The sequence below is a fragment of the Ranitomeya imitator genome, chromosome 1 (assembly GCF_032444005.1).
Source record: "Ranitomeya imitator isolate aRanImi1 chromosome 1, aRanImi1.pri, whole genome shotgun sequence".
NCBI classification, from domain to species: Eukaryota; Metazoa; Chordata; class Amphibia; order Anura; family Dendrobatidae; genus Ranitomeya; species Ranitomeya imitator.
The window spans coordinates 33,292,784-33,306,644 of record NC_091282.1 but is presented as its reverse complement, the minus strand read 5'-3'; the positions used below and the strand labels follow the sequence as shown (position 1 = coordinate 33,306,644).

Genomic DNA, 13,861 nt, shown 5'->3' with positions numbered 1-13,861 from the left:
TCAGAGAGATATGTCACGAAAAATAGTTAATAAATAACATTTCCCACATGTCTACTTTACATCAGCACAATTTTGGAAACAAAATTTTTTTTTGTTAGGGAGTTATAAGGGTTAAAAGTTGACCAGCAATTTCTCATTTTTACAACACCATTTTTTTTTAGGGACCACATCACATTTGAAGTCATTTTGAGGGGTCTATATGATAGAAAATAATGAAGTGTGACACCATTCTAAAAACTACACCCCTCAAGGTTCTCAAAACCACATTCAAGAAGTTTATTAACCCTTTACGTGCTTCACAGGAACTGAAACAATGTGGAAGGAAAAAATGAACATTTAACTTTTTTTTGCAAACATCTTAATTCAGAACCATTTTTTTTATTTTCACAAGTGTAAAAACAGAAATGTAACCATAAATTTTGTTATGCAATTTCTCCTGAATACGCCAATACCCCATATGTGGGGGTAAACCACTGTTAGGGCGCACCGCAGAACTTAGAAGTGAAGGAGCGCCGTTTGACTTTTTCAATGCAGAATTGGCTGGAATTGAGATCGGACGCCATGTCACGTTTAGAGAGCCCCTGATGTGCCTAAACAGTGGAAACCCCCCACAAGTGACACCATTTTGGAAACTAGACCCCTTAAGGAACTTATCTAGATGTGTGGCGAGCACTTTGAACCCCCAAGTGCTTCACAGAAGTTTATAACGTAGAGCCGTGAAAAAAAAAAATCGCATTTTTTCTACAAAAATGATCTTTTTGCCCACAAATTTTTATTTTCACAAGGGTAACAGGAGAAATTAGACCACAAAAGTTGTTGTGCAATTTCTCCTGAGTACGCTGATACCCAATATGTGGGGGTAAACCACTGTTAGGGCGCACCGCAGAGCTTGGAAGAGAAGGAGTGCCGTTTTACTTTTTCAATGTAGAATTGGCTGGAATTGAGATCGGACGCCATGTCGCGTTTGGAGAGCCCCTGATGTGCCTAAACAGTAGAAATCCCCCACAAGTGACCCCATTTTGGAAACTAGACCCCCCATGGAACTTATCTAGATGTGTGGTGAGAACCTTGAATGCCCAAGTGCTTCACAGAAGTTTATAATGCAGAGCCGTGAAAATAAAAAATATTTTTTTTTTCCACAAAAAAGATATTGTAGCCCCCAAGTTTTTATTTTCACAAGGGTAACAGGAGAAATTGGACTGCAATAGTTGTTGTCCAATTTATCCCGAGTACGCTGATGTGCCATATGTGGGGGTAAACCACTGTTTGGGCGCACGGCAGAGCTCGGAAGGGAAGGAGCGCCTTTTTGGAATGCAGACTTTGATAGAATGGTCTGTGGGCATTATGTTGCGATTGCAGAGCCCCTGATATACCTAAACTGTAGTAACCCCCCACAAGTGACCCCATTTTGGAAACTAGACCCCCCAAGGAACTTATCTAGATGTGTGGTGAGAACTTTGAATGCCCAAGTGCTTCACAGAAGTTTAGAATGCAGAGTCGTGAAAATAAAAAATATTTTTTTTTTTCACAAAAAAGATTTTGTAGCCCCCAAGTTTTTATTTTCACAAGGGTAACAAGAGAAATTGGACCCCAGAAGTTGTTGTCCAATTTATCCCGAGTACGCTGATGCCCCATATGTGGGGGTAACCCACTGTTTGGGCGCACGGCAGAGCTCAGAAGGGAGGGAGCACCATTTGACTTTTTGAGCGCAAAATTGGCTGTCGTGTTTGGAGACCCCCTGATGTACCTAAACAGTGGAAACCCCCCAATTCTAGCTCCAACCCCTAACCCTAATCCCAACCTGATCCATAATCCTAATCACTAACCCTAACCATAATCACAACCCTTACCCCAAAACAACCCTAATGTCAACCCTAACCATAACCCTAATCAAAACCCTAAATCCAACACACCCCTAATCCTAATCTCAACCCTAACCTCAAACCTAACCCTAATCCCAATACACCCCTAATCACAACCCTAACCTTAACCCTAATCCCAAACCTAACCCTAATCCCAAGCGTAACCCTAATGCCAACCCTAACCCTAATACCAACCCTAATCCAAACCCTAAACCTAATCCCAGCTCTAACCCTAACTTTAGCCCCAACCCTAGCCCTAACTTTAGCCCCAACCCTAACCCTAGCCCTAGGGCTACTTTCACACTTGCGTCGTTTGGCATTCCGTCGCAATCCGTCGTTTTGGACAAGAAACGGATCCTGCAAATGTGCCCGCAGGATGCGTTTTTTGCCCATAGTATTGCCGACGGATCGTGACGGATGGCCACACGTCGCGTCCGTCGTGCACTGGATCAGTTGTGTTTTGGCGGAGCGTCGGCACAAAAAAACGTTCAATGAAACGTTTTTTTGTACGTCGCATCCGCCATTTCTGACCGCGCATGCGTGGCCGTAACTCCGCCCCCTCCTCCCCAGGACATAGATTGGGCAGCGGATGCGTTGAAAAACTACAGCTGCTGCCCACGTTGTGCACAATTTTCACAACGTGCGTCGGTATGTCGGGCCGACGCATTGCGACGGCCCCGTACCGACGTAAGTGTGAAAGAAGCCTAACCCTAAATTTAGCCCCAACCCTAACCCTAAATTTAGCCCCAACCCTAACCCTAAATTTAGCCCCAACCCTACCCCTAACCTAACCCTACCCCTAACCTAACCCTACCCCTAACCTAACCCTAGCCGTAACCCTACCCCTAACCCTAACCTAACCCTACCCCTAACCTAACCCTAGCCTTAACACTACCCCTAACCTAACCCTAGCCCTAACCCTACCCCTACCCTACCCCTAACCCTACCCCTAACCCTACCCCTAACCCTACCCCTAACCCTACCCCTAACCTACCCCTAACCCTACCCCTAACCCTACCCCTAACCCTAACCCTACCCCTAACCCTAACCCTAACCCTACCCCTAACCCTACCCCTAACCCTAACCCTAATTTTAGCCCTAACCGCTGTTCTCCTGCCGGCCGGCAGATGGAGACAGATGGCGGGCGCACTGGGCATGCGTCCGCCATGTTCTTCTGCCGGCGGCCAGGAGGAGCAGCAAGAGGATCCAGGGACCTAGGTGAGTATGCTAGGGTCCCCGAATCCCCCTATTTCTCTGTCCTCTGATGTGCGATCACATCAGAGGACAGAGAATTACACTTTACTTTTTTTTTTTTGCGGTCGCCGGTAAACAGTTAATTACCGGCGATCGCAAAACAGGGGTCGCTAAAACCGACCCCCGATCATGCTCTTTGGGGTCTCGGCTACCCCAGGCAGCCGAGACCCCAAAGATTCTCCCGGTGCCGGCCGGCGGGCGCACTGCGCATGCGCCCGCCATTTTGAAGATGGCGGCGCCCACCGGGAGACACGAGGAGCATCGGGGGAGCTAGGTGAGTATTGGGGGGCCACCTGGGACCCCTTTTCTCTGTCCTCCGATGTGCGATCACATCGGAGGACAGAGAAATTAAAAAGAGATCGCTTTTTTTTTTTTTTTTGTTTGCGATCGCCGGTAAACGGTTAATTACCGGCGATCGCAAATGCGGGGAGGGTTAAAACCCCCCCGAATCATGTTCTCTGGGGTCTCGGCTACCCTCGGCAGCCGAGACCCCGGAGAAAATCGGCCTGTGGGGGGCGCTATACACTTTTTCCACAGCGCCGTTAATTAACGGCGCTGTGGTTTAAGTACCCTTAGCGGCCGCCGTTAAAAGGCGTATCGGCGGTCGCTAAGGGGTTAAGATTATTGTACTTGTTTATTATGTATACCCCTCCTCACATGTAAAGCGCCATGGAATAAATGGCGTTATAATAAATAATAATAAAAACCACTGAGCCACCCTATAGTGCTAACCACTGAGCCACCATGCTGCCAATATAATATTGGACAGTTAGAACTTTACACATCATTTCTAGGGAGTTGCAGAACTTTTCAAGGCAGCAACAAAATGAGCAAAAAAAGACATAAAGAGCAAAGGCTGCCAGAAATGTCCGTGTACAGAGCACAGTGGGGTAATGTCACCTCAGTCTCCGGGTGGGGGTCCTCCAGCACCAGCCCGAGCCTTCACCTGCTGCTATGGACGCTCCTCCAGCAGGGACAGGAGAACTGACACCTCCGTATTCCTGATTGGCTGAGCAGGCAGAATTCTCCTCAATGATTGGTGGAATCCGCCGTCTGTCAGGTTGCCCCGCCCCACCCACGCTTGTTGCTTGAGGTTAGTTACACACAGTAGTGTTGCTATGGAGACGGCATCAGACGTTCGAATACAGAACAGCGCAGTGTAGAGCTCCGCCCCCCGGAACTGTCAACACCGCATTAACCCTTCCTGCACCGCAAAGCTTTATAGAGTCAGGAAATGAGCAGAATTAATTATTAACGGTGAAGATTACTGTAAATATTTACCAATGTGATAAAAGGGTTAGAAAAGGCTCCTACAGGTGTCACTGGGCTGCACCACAGTCCCACTGGGCCACTGTGAATGTTCCTCCTCATCTAAGGGCCATTATATTTTTATTTTTTGGTCAGTTTTTATCACCATTTTAAGGCCTATATGACTTTTTATTTATTCTGGGAGGTGAAACAACCAAGAAAGAGCAATCGCGATTGTTAGATTTTTTTTTTTTATTTCAGCGTTCGCTCAGCGGGATAATTCATCTAATATTCTATTCACTTGGATAATTACACATGAGAAATAGAAGAACCTTTTTTTATTATTATTATTCTGGGCAATGTGATAAGAACTTTTGTATATTTTTATAATATTTTTCATTATTTTTTTTTTTTACTTTTAAATATCACCACTTTGTTTTTGTTTTTTTTTCTATTTTGCTCATTAACCACTTGAGTACCAGGACATTTTTTTTAAATTTAGGATCACCTACATCTTTTTTTTCTCTTGAGAACCAATAACTTTTTCTTTTTTTTTTTTGCATTGATAGGACAATATGGAGGCTTTTGGGATACACATTAGGTTTTAGCAAAAAAAAAATTCAGAGGACCCTTGTCCCGCAGACACGTCCGTGTCCCTTGCGCTGGAGACTGTGATCCTCGTCCTACCTGCTGGTATCACGGCACCTGCTCCGATTCATGGGCCTGACACGACTTGTCGCACTGCGCCGTACGTCGCGAGGCCGACTAATCAGAAGAGGCATCACGGATCCCATCCAATAGGAGGAGGTTCTGACAAATATTTGTGATCAACTCTAGTAGTATGTATGTTAGTATGATAAAAAGTGTGATGGTATGTATGATGGAAAGTATCAGTGTGGTGACTGGTGCCAACACTCCAGAGCAGTGCACACGTCCCTGGTCTCCGGATCTGCCGCATTGCACCATATAGGAGTAATCATATTGGATCCTTTTCCTCCATTCTCCATCCTGTGGTCTCTGCCCTACAAGGGGGGCCGGCCAGTGACATCACTGCAAAGCGCTGCCTGAGTCCGCCTGCCCTGTCTGCAGAGAAGAACAAGACTCCATCCTTTATTTTTTTGTGGAGAGGCGACATTGTTACTTTTTAAAGGGGGTATTTGTTTTAAGGTGGCACTGAGGGGGCATTATTACTGGGCTAGGTGGTGCAATATTTGTCTTGCTCCACCTGGGCACTGGCAACCCACTCCATGTCACTGCCACCCCATGTTAGACATATACTAAAAAGATGTTAAAGGTGTTCTCTAAGCTGTCTCGACACATAAGACACATAGAGGACATGTAAAGAGACCGGAGAAACCTGTGGGAACACAGAAAGTACATACAAACGCCATGAAAATGTCACAAACGTCAAAAACATCCTCAGCGCCCTACGGAATTTGCACCAGAGGTTGAGCTGTTGTGTCGGCACCACCTAGAGGCGACATGAGGTGTTGCAGCTTTTTGCTTTTTAACCCTGCTGTTGTCTTCGGTCTGGGGAGACCGATTTTGAACTTTGGTATTTTTTGGGGTGTTCAAGAGGCGGTTCTGAAACTTGATTGACTTAAATGAGGATGGGTCGGTCGGCCACAGGTTTCAGAGCCGAATATTTTAAAGAATATTGAAGTTCAAGGTCGGTCGTTTTTGACCGAAGACAACAGCAGGGTTAAAAGAAGGAGCCGAATCCATTCTCTAATTGGGAATTTTCCCATCTTTTATCTTCTTCATTATTAATTTTACTGCAAACCCAACCCTGACTGCTCTAATTAACTGTAATTAGAGTTTTATGAATAGTGACGCCCCCTCCAGAACATCGGAGGACTGGAGAAATCCCCGGTGGCGGCTTTAGCCGGCTGGTATTGTTTGGAGTCATCATTCTGTGATGCTGTGAGTGCAGCGGGTGGGACATTATTAGTTTAGTGAGATGGGACTGATTGCGGCAGGGGGGTATACACAGTAATTAATGAGAAATGTCAAAAACGTCTTCCGTTTGTGGGTGGGTTTCTTCCAGCCGGCCATTTACAGAAGCGAAATTTCCATTTCGCCGAGTTTTTATAAGTTTTAAGTCGTCTTTATTTAAAAAAAAAAAATAAAAAAATTACACAAAATGTAAATATTTACATTTCAGAAAATCTTAGTTTAGTTTTTGTTTCCTGTTGGGAGGGAGGAAGGAGAGGAGAACTGTGCAGACTTTCACCGTGAGGTAGACGACCGCGGCCACAATGGTGGAGATGAAGAGGATGACATCCAGGAGATGCCGCTGGTACCAGGGCTGCTGGTAAGAATAGGGCCGGAGATGGCTGCCCCCGCCGGACTGGAGGATGTGCTCCACCCAGCCCAATAACTGCCGCTCAGGGGGGAATGGACGTGAACGCAGGATAACGCTCAGCTTCATGGCCGATGTCTTGTAGCTGGGAAGAAAAAAAGGAGCTAAGGTTTCCAAAATAATTAGAATCCCCCAGGTTTACAGCTTTATCTCAGATCACATGCAGTTTTACTGAGCGGCCTGTACACTGTGTGGATGGCAATGCTATGGGGGGCACTGTGTGGTGGAGGCATCGTGTTATTGGCACTGTTATGGGGGCACCGTGTGGCTGGTACTGTTGTGGGGGCACCGTGTGGCTGGCACTGTTGTGGGGGCACCGTGTGGCTGGCACTGTTGTGGGGGCACCGTGTGGCTGGCAATGTTGTGGGGGCACCGTGTGGCTGGCACTGTTGTGGGGGCACCGTGTGGCTGGCACTGTTGTGGGGGCACCGTGTGGCTGGCACTGTTGTGGGGGCACCGTGTGGCTGGCAATGTTGTGGGGGCACCGTGTGGCTGGCACTGTTGTGGGGGCACCGTGTGGCTGGTACTGTTGTGGGGGCACCAAGTGGCTGGCAATGTTGTGGAGGAGACTATCACTGTCATTATTTTGGATGCAATGTGTTGCCTTGCACATCTGGATGGAGCAAAAAAACCCCATTCTCCAGACGTGGGACCCCCGTTGTATCCAGCATTTGTGGCAATACTATATACTGCCGATATAGCAGAACTCTCAGACATGGCAATCCCCCAGTATCAGTGCCATTGCCCCCCATGCACAGTAATGAATGTCCCTCTGCGGACTCCTGACAGCAATGTACCATTATGTTTGCAGAGTATTTCACCCGTAAGTGGGGAAAAATACGCAACAAAACGCACGTGAAAAATGTGACAAAACTCGCCCGTTTTCTGCAGCGTTTTTCCTGCAGACTTTCCCGCTGCAGATCCAGGTGTGCACATGGCCTTATGAAATCACAATGTACCGGCTATTTTCTATCACTTCTCGCATGCTGTTTGCAAAGCTCTCGGCCTCCATTTCCTCCGGGGGGATGAACGTTCCCATGTTCTTGGCTTTAATGCGGATCAAATTTTCATACTGGTCTCCAAAAAGTGGGATCCCGACCACAGGAACCCCGTGGTACACGGCCTCCATCAGACTGTTCATTCCTCCGTGGGTCACCAGAAGCCGCACCTTGGGTTGGCCTGGAAGGCATGGAGCAGACATGAATTACCGTAAAGTGACAAATCTTTGCAGCAGATCGCTTTATGTTCCAGAGTGGATCACAGATCTCTTACCCAACAGATCGTTCTGGGACAGCCAGTCCACGAGCCTGACGTTAGGGGCAACGTCCACTTCTTTCGGCCAATGAGACCTCTTGTATCTCCAGATGACTTTCTGCCGTATCTTGGCGAATCCGTCATTCATCTCCTTCACAAACTCCAATATTGGAAGTGAAGAAATCATCGATCCGAGACTCACCACGATGAAGCCGGCGTCCCCGGACTCTGCGATAAAGTCTTCCAGGTCCTGAATGATACACAACGGTAATACTAAGAGTATGGATGACAGTACACGGGACGGAGCGCCCCCTACTGCGGACTATGGGGGTGACGGTGACCATGTGACAGAAGGAGATCAGCAAATAATTGGCAGAATTTACCTTAACATTGTAAAATGAGGTTCTGCAGCAGCTGAGGAGTGTTAATGTCTCTACCACAGTGACCCCCTACAGTGCCAGTAACTGTAATTTCAATATGCTGTTACCCACAGCGTCCCTTACACGGTGTCAGCCACAGCGCCCCTTACACGGTGTCAGCCACAGCGCCCCTTACACGGTGTCAGCCATAGCGTCCCTTACACGGTGTGAGCCACAGCGCCCCTTACACGGTGTGAGCCACAGCGCCCCTTACACGGTGTCAACCACAGCGCCCCTTACACGGTGTCAGCCACAGCGCCCCTTACACGGTGTCAGCCACAGCGCCCCTTACACGGTGTCAGCCATAGCGTCCCTTACACGGTGTGAGCCACAGCGCCCCTTACACGGTGTGAGCCACAGCGCCCCTTATACGGTGTCAGCCACAGCGCCCCTTACACGGTGTCAGCCACAGCGCCCCTTACACGGTGTCAGTCACAACGCCCCTTACACGGTGTCAGCCACAGCGCCCCTTACACAGTGTCAGCCACAGCGCCCCTTACACGGTGTCAGCCACAGCGCCCCTTACACGGTGTCAACCACAGCGCCCCTTACACGGTGTCAGTCACAACGCCCCTTACACGGTGTCAGCCAGAGCACCCTTTACACGGTGTCAGCCATAGCACTCCTTCCAGAGTCAGTCACAACGCCCCTTACACGGTGTCAACCACAGCGCCCCTTACACAGTGTCAGCCATAGTGCCCCTTACACAGTGTCAGCCATAGCGCCCCTTACACGGTGTCAGCCATAGCGCCCCTTACACGGTGTCAGCCACAGCGCCCCTTACACAGTGTCAGCCATAGCGCCCCTTACACAGTGTCAGCCGCAGCGCCCCTTACACGGTGTCAGCCACAGCGCCCCTTACACAGTGTCAACCACAGCGCCCCTTACACGGTGTCAGTCACAACGCCCCTTACACGGTGTCAGTCATAGCACCCTTTACACGGTGTCAGCCATAGCACCCCTTCCAGAGTCAGTCACAACGCCCCTTACACGGTGTCAACCACAGCGCCCCTTACACGGTGTCAGCCATAGCGCCCCTTACACGGTGTCAGCCATAGCGCCCCTTACACAGTGTCAACCACAGCGCCCCTTACACGGTGTCAGCCATAGCGCCCCTTACATGGTGTCAGCCATAGCGCCCCTTACACGGTGTCAGCCATAGCGCCCCTTACACGGTGTCAGCCATAGCGCCCCTTACACGGTGTCAACCACAGCACCCCTTACACAGTGTCAGCCATAGCGCCCTTTACACGGTGTCAGCCACAGCGCCCCTTACACGGTGTCAGCCACAGCGCCCCTTACACGGTGTCAACCACAGCACCCCTTACACGGTGTCAGCCATAGCACCATTTCCAGAGTCAGTCACAACGCCCCTTACACGGTGTCAACCACAGCGCCCCTTACACAGTGTCAGCCATAGCGCCCCTTACACGGTGTCAGCCATAGCGCCCCTTACACGGTGTCAACCACAGCGCCCCTCACACAGTGTCAACCACAGCACCCCTTACACAGTGTCAGCCATAGCACCCCTTACACGGTGTCGGCTGCAGCGCCCCTTACACGGTGTTGGCACAGCGCCCATTATACGATGTCAGCACAGAGCCCCTTACACGGTGTTGGCCACAGTGCCCCTTACACAGTGTCAGCCACAGCGCCCATTACACAGTGTCAGCCGCAGCGCCCCTTACACAGTGTCAGCCGCAGCGCCCCTTACACGGTTTCGGCCGCAGCGCCCCTTACACAGTTTCGGCCACAGCGCCCCTTACACGGTGTCGGCCACAGCCTCCCTTACACAGTGTCAGCCGCAGCGCCCCTCACACGGTGTCGACCACAGCGCCCCTTACACGGTGTCAGCACAGCGCCCCTTACATGGTGTCAGTCACAACGCCCCTTACACAGTGTCAGCCATAGCGCCCTTACACAGTGTCAGCCATAGCGCCCCTTACACAGTGTCAGCACAGCGCCCCTTACACGGTGTCGGCCGCAGCGCCCCTCACATGGTGGCGGCCACAGCGCCCCTTACACGGTGTCAGCACAGCGCCCCTTACATGGTGTCAGCACAGCGCCCCTGTTTTTTATCCTGTAACCTTCTTTATGTCGGGCATTTGGAGTTTTCTAACAGATGTTCCTTCTAGTGCTCTATAGGAACCTGGCATTATCCTCACCGCAGACACCGGCTTCGCCGGCCCGGCCAATAATCCTCCAATGCATTGAATGTTTGGTGGCAGCGGTCGCGGAAAGTCAATGGTGAAGTCCACGTTGTATATCCAGAGCTCGGCCTTTACGTGCAGATCAGCTATGGACGGTCTGGAGCCGGCAGGGAAGTGCTCATCAATCACCTTCTGAAATGGCGCCTCGATCATGTCGTCCACCATGTTCGATCCCAAGTACATCACCGTGTTCTTCAGCCGTCCAAAGAAATCCATGCGGTCAGTGAGCTTGGCCTGGAATAACGGGACGTAGGACAGAGGACCATGTGCCCCCACCCTGCCAGCGTTCATGAAGATCCCCGGGAAGAAGGCAATGAATGGGACTCCTAGCTTCTCTGCCACCAGGAAGGAGCAGGGGTTGAAAGTGTCGATGATCGCCAGGTCGTACTTTTCCTCCTTTAAGAAGTGCAATATATCAGATTGATGCAGCGTTATATTACACTGATTCGAGAGCAGCTCCATTAATTGTAAGAAGTCACTGAGATGATATCTACAGAGAGAGAAACAAAAAGTGGTCACTATGGTAAAGGGGAACAAACATGGCTGCTTCATGCAGAAATGGCAACACGCATGTCCACAGATTGGGTTTAGTATTCCAGATCTGCCCTATTTACATGAATGGGGCTGAGCTGCAATACCAAACACAACCTGTGGGACAGGGGTGGCGCTATTTGCACATAAAGCAGCCATGTTATCTCAAATCTTGTAGGAATATATTTGTCAGTTCCATAAAAGATCTGCACATGCGCAACTGTTGATCCATTTAAATGGGGAAATAGATCCCTCATACTTGTGATCGGTGGTTCAATCTCCAGCAGTCAGACCGTTACCACATCCCAAAATCACCACACGCCCGAATCACCACATGCCCAAATCACCACATGTCCGAATCACCACATGCCCAAATCACTACATGCCCGAATCACATTCACGAATCTCCACATGCCCAAATCACCACATGCCAAAATCACCACATGCCCGAATCACCACATGCCCAAATCACCACATGCCCAAATCACATTCCCAAATCACCACATGCCCAAATCACCACATTCCCAAATCACCACATGCCAAAATCACCACATGCCAAAATCACCACATACCCAAATCACATTCCCAAATCACCACATTCCCAAATCACCACATGCCAAAATCACCACACGCCCGAATCACCACATGCCCAAATCACCACATGCCCGAATCACCACATCCCCAAATCACCACATGCCCAAATCACCACATGCCCAAATCACCACATGCCCAAATCACCACATGCCCGAATCACCACATCCCCAAATCACCACATGCCCAAATCCCCACATGCCCGAATCATCACATGCTCGAATCACCACATGCCCGAATCACCACATGCCCGAATCACTACACGCCCAAAACACTACATGCCTGAATCACCACATGCCCAAATCACCACATGCCTGAATCACCACATGCCCAAATCACCACATGCCGAATCACTACATGCCCAAATCACATTCCTGAATCACTACATGCCCAAATCACCATATGCCCAAATCACCACATGCCCGAAACACCACATGCCCGAAACACCACATGCCCGAATCACCACGTGCCCAAATCATCACATGCCAAAATCACCACACGCCCGAATCACCACATGCCCAAATCACCACATGCCCAAATCACCACATGCCCGAATCACCACATGCCCGAATCACTACATGCCCGAATCACTACATGCCCGAATCACCACATGCCCGAATCACCACATGCCCAAATCACCACATGCCCAAATCACCACATGCCCAAATCACCACATGCCAAAATCACCACACGCCCGAATCCCCACACGCCCAAATCACTACATGCCCAAATCACCACATGCCCGAATCACTACATGCCCGAATCACTACATGCCCGAATCACCACATGCCCGAATCACCACATGCCCAAATCACCACATGCCAAAATCACCACATGCCCGAATCCCCACATGCCCAAATCACCACATGCCCAAATCACCACATGCCCGAATCACCACATGCCCGAATCACTACATGCCCGAATCACCACATGCCCGAATCACATTCCCGAATCACCACATGCCCGAATCACCACATGCCCAAATCACCACATGCCAAAATCACCACACGCCCGAATCCCCACATGCCCAAATCACTACATGCCCAAATCACCACATGCCCAAATCACCACATGCCCGAATCACTACATGCCCAAATCACCACATGCCCAAATCACCACATGCCCAAATCACCACATGCCCGAATCACTACATGCCCGAATCACCACATGCCCAAATCACCACATGCCCGAATCACTACATGCCAAAATCACCACACGCCCGAATCACCACATGCCCAAATCACCACATGCCCAAATCACCACATGCCCAAATCCCCACATGCCCGAATCCCCACATGCCCAAATCACTACATGCCCAAATCACCACATGCCCAAATCACCACACGCCCGAATCCCCACATGCCCAAATCACTACATGCCCAAATCACCACATGCCCAAATCACCACATGCCCGAATCACTACATGCCCAAATCACCACATGCCCAAATCAACACATGCCCAAATCACCACATGCCCGAATCACCACATGCCCGAATCACCACATGCCTGAATCACCACATGCCCAAATCACCACATGCCCGAATCACTACATGCCAAAATCACCACACGCCCGAATCACCACATGCCCAAATCACCACATGCCCAAATCACCACATGCCCGAATCACCACATGCCCAAATCACCACATGCCCAAATCACCACATGCCCGAATCACCACATGCCCAAATCACCACATGCCCGAATCACCACATGCCCGAATCACCACATGCCCAAATCACCACATGCCCAAATCACCACATGCCCGAATCACCACATGCCCGAATCCCCACATGCCCAAAATGAAATGCTAGGTGAAATCCCAAGAAACAATGAAAACCCTATATTAAGGGTCACCAATCTAACCCAAGAAGAGGTGCGAAACCGGCTAAATAAGATTAAAATAGATAAATCTCCGGGTCCGGATGGCATACACCCACGAGTACTAAGAGAACTAAGTAATGTAATAGATAAACCATTATTTCTTATTTTTAGGGACTCTATAGCGACAGGGTCTGTTCCGCAGGACTGGCGCATAGCAAATGTGGTGCCAATATTCAAAAAGGGCTCTAAAAGTGAACCTGGAAATTATAGGCCAGTAAGTCTCACCTCTATTGTTGGTAAAATATTTG

The 13,861-nt window shown here is 49.6% G+C and overlaps 2 protein-coding genes across 3 annotated transcripts in view; both read right to left on the bottom strand.

Annotated features, from left to right (window-relative positions):
• CAPSL (calcyphosine like) overlaps positions 1-4,095 on the bottom strand; it is a 52,648-nt gene extending 48,553 nt beyond the window's left edge. For both annotated transcript variants that reach the window (XM_069745960.1, XM_069745961.1), the window contains exon 1: positions 4,017-4,095. The gene's annotated coding sequence lies outside the window, so the exon portion shown is untranslated. The remainder of the gene's footprint in view (positions 1-4,016) is intronic.
• A 2,357-nt stretch (positions 4,096-6,452) lies between these two features.
• The window catches only part of LOC138660106 (UDP-glucuronosyltransferase 3A1-like), a 28,483-nt gene continuing 21,074 nt past the window's right edge, over positions 6,453-13,861 (bottom strand). The window contains exons 4-7 of the mRNA XM_069745954.1: positions 10,565-11,099; positions 7,999-8,230; positions 7,686-7,905; positions 6,453-6,811 (exon numbers count right to left, since the gene is read on the bottom strand). Coding sequence (XP_069602055.1) covers positions 6,535-6,811; positions 7,686-7,905; positions 7,999-8,230; positions 10,565-11,099 — 1,264 coding nt within the window. The 3' untranslated portion in view covers positions 6,453-6,534. The remainder of the gene's footprint in view (positions 6,812-7,685; positions 7,906-7,998; positions 8,231-10,564; positions 11,100-13,861) is intronic.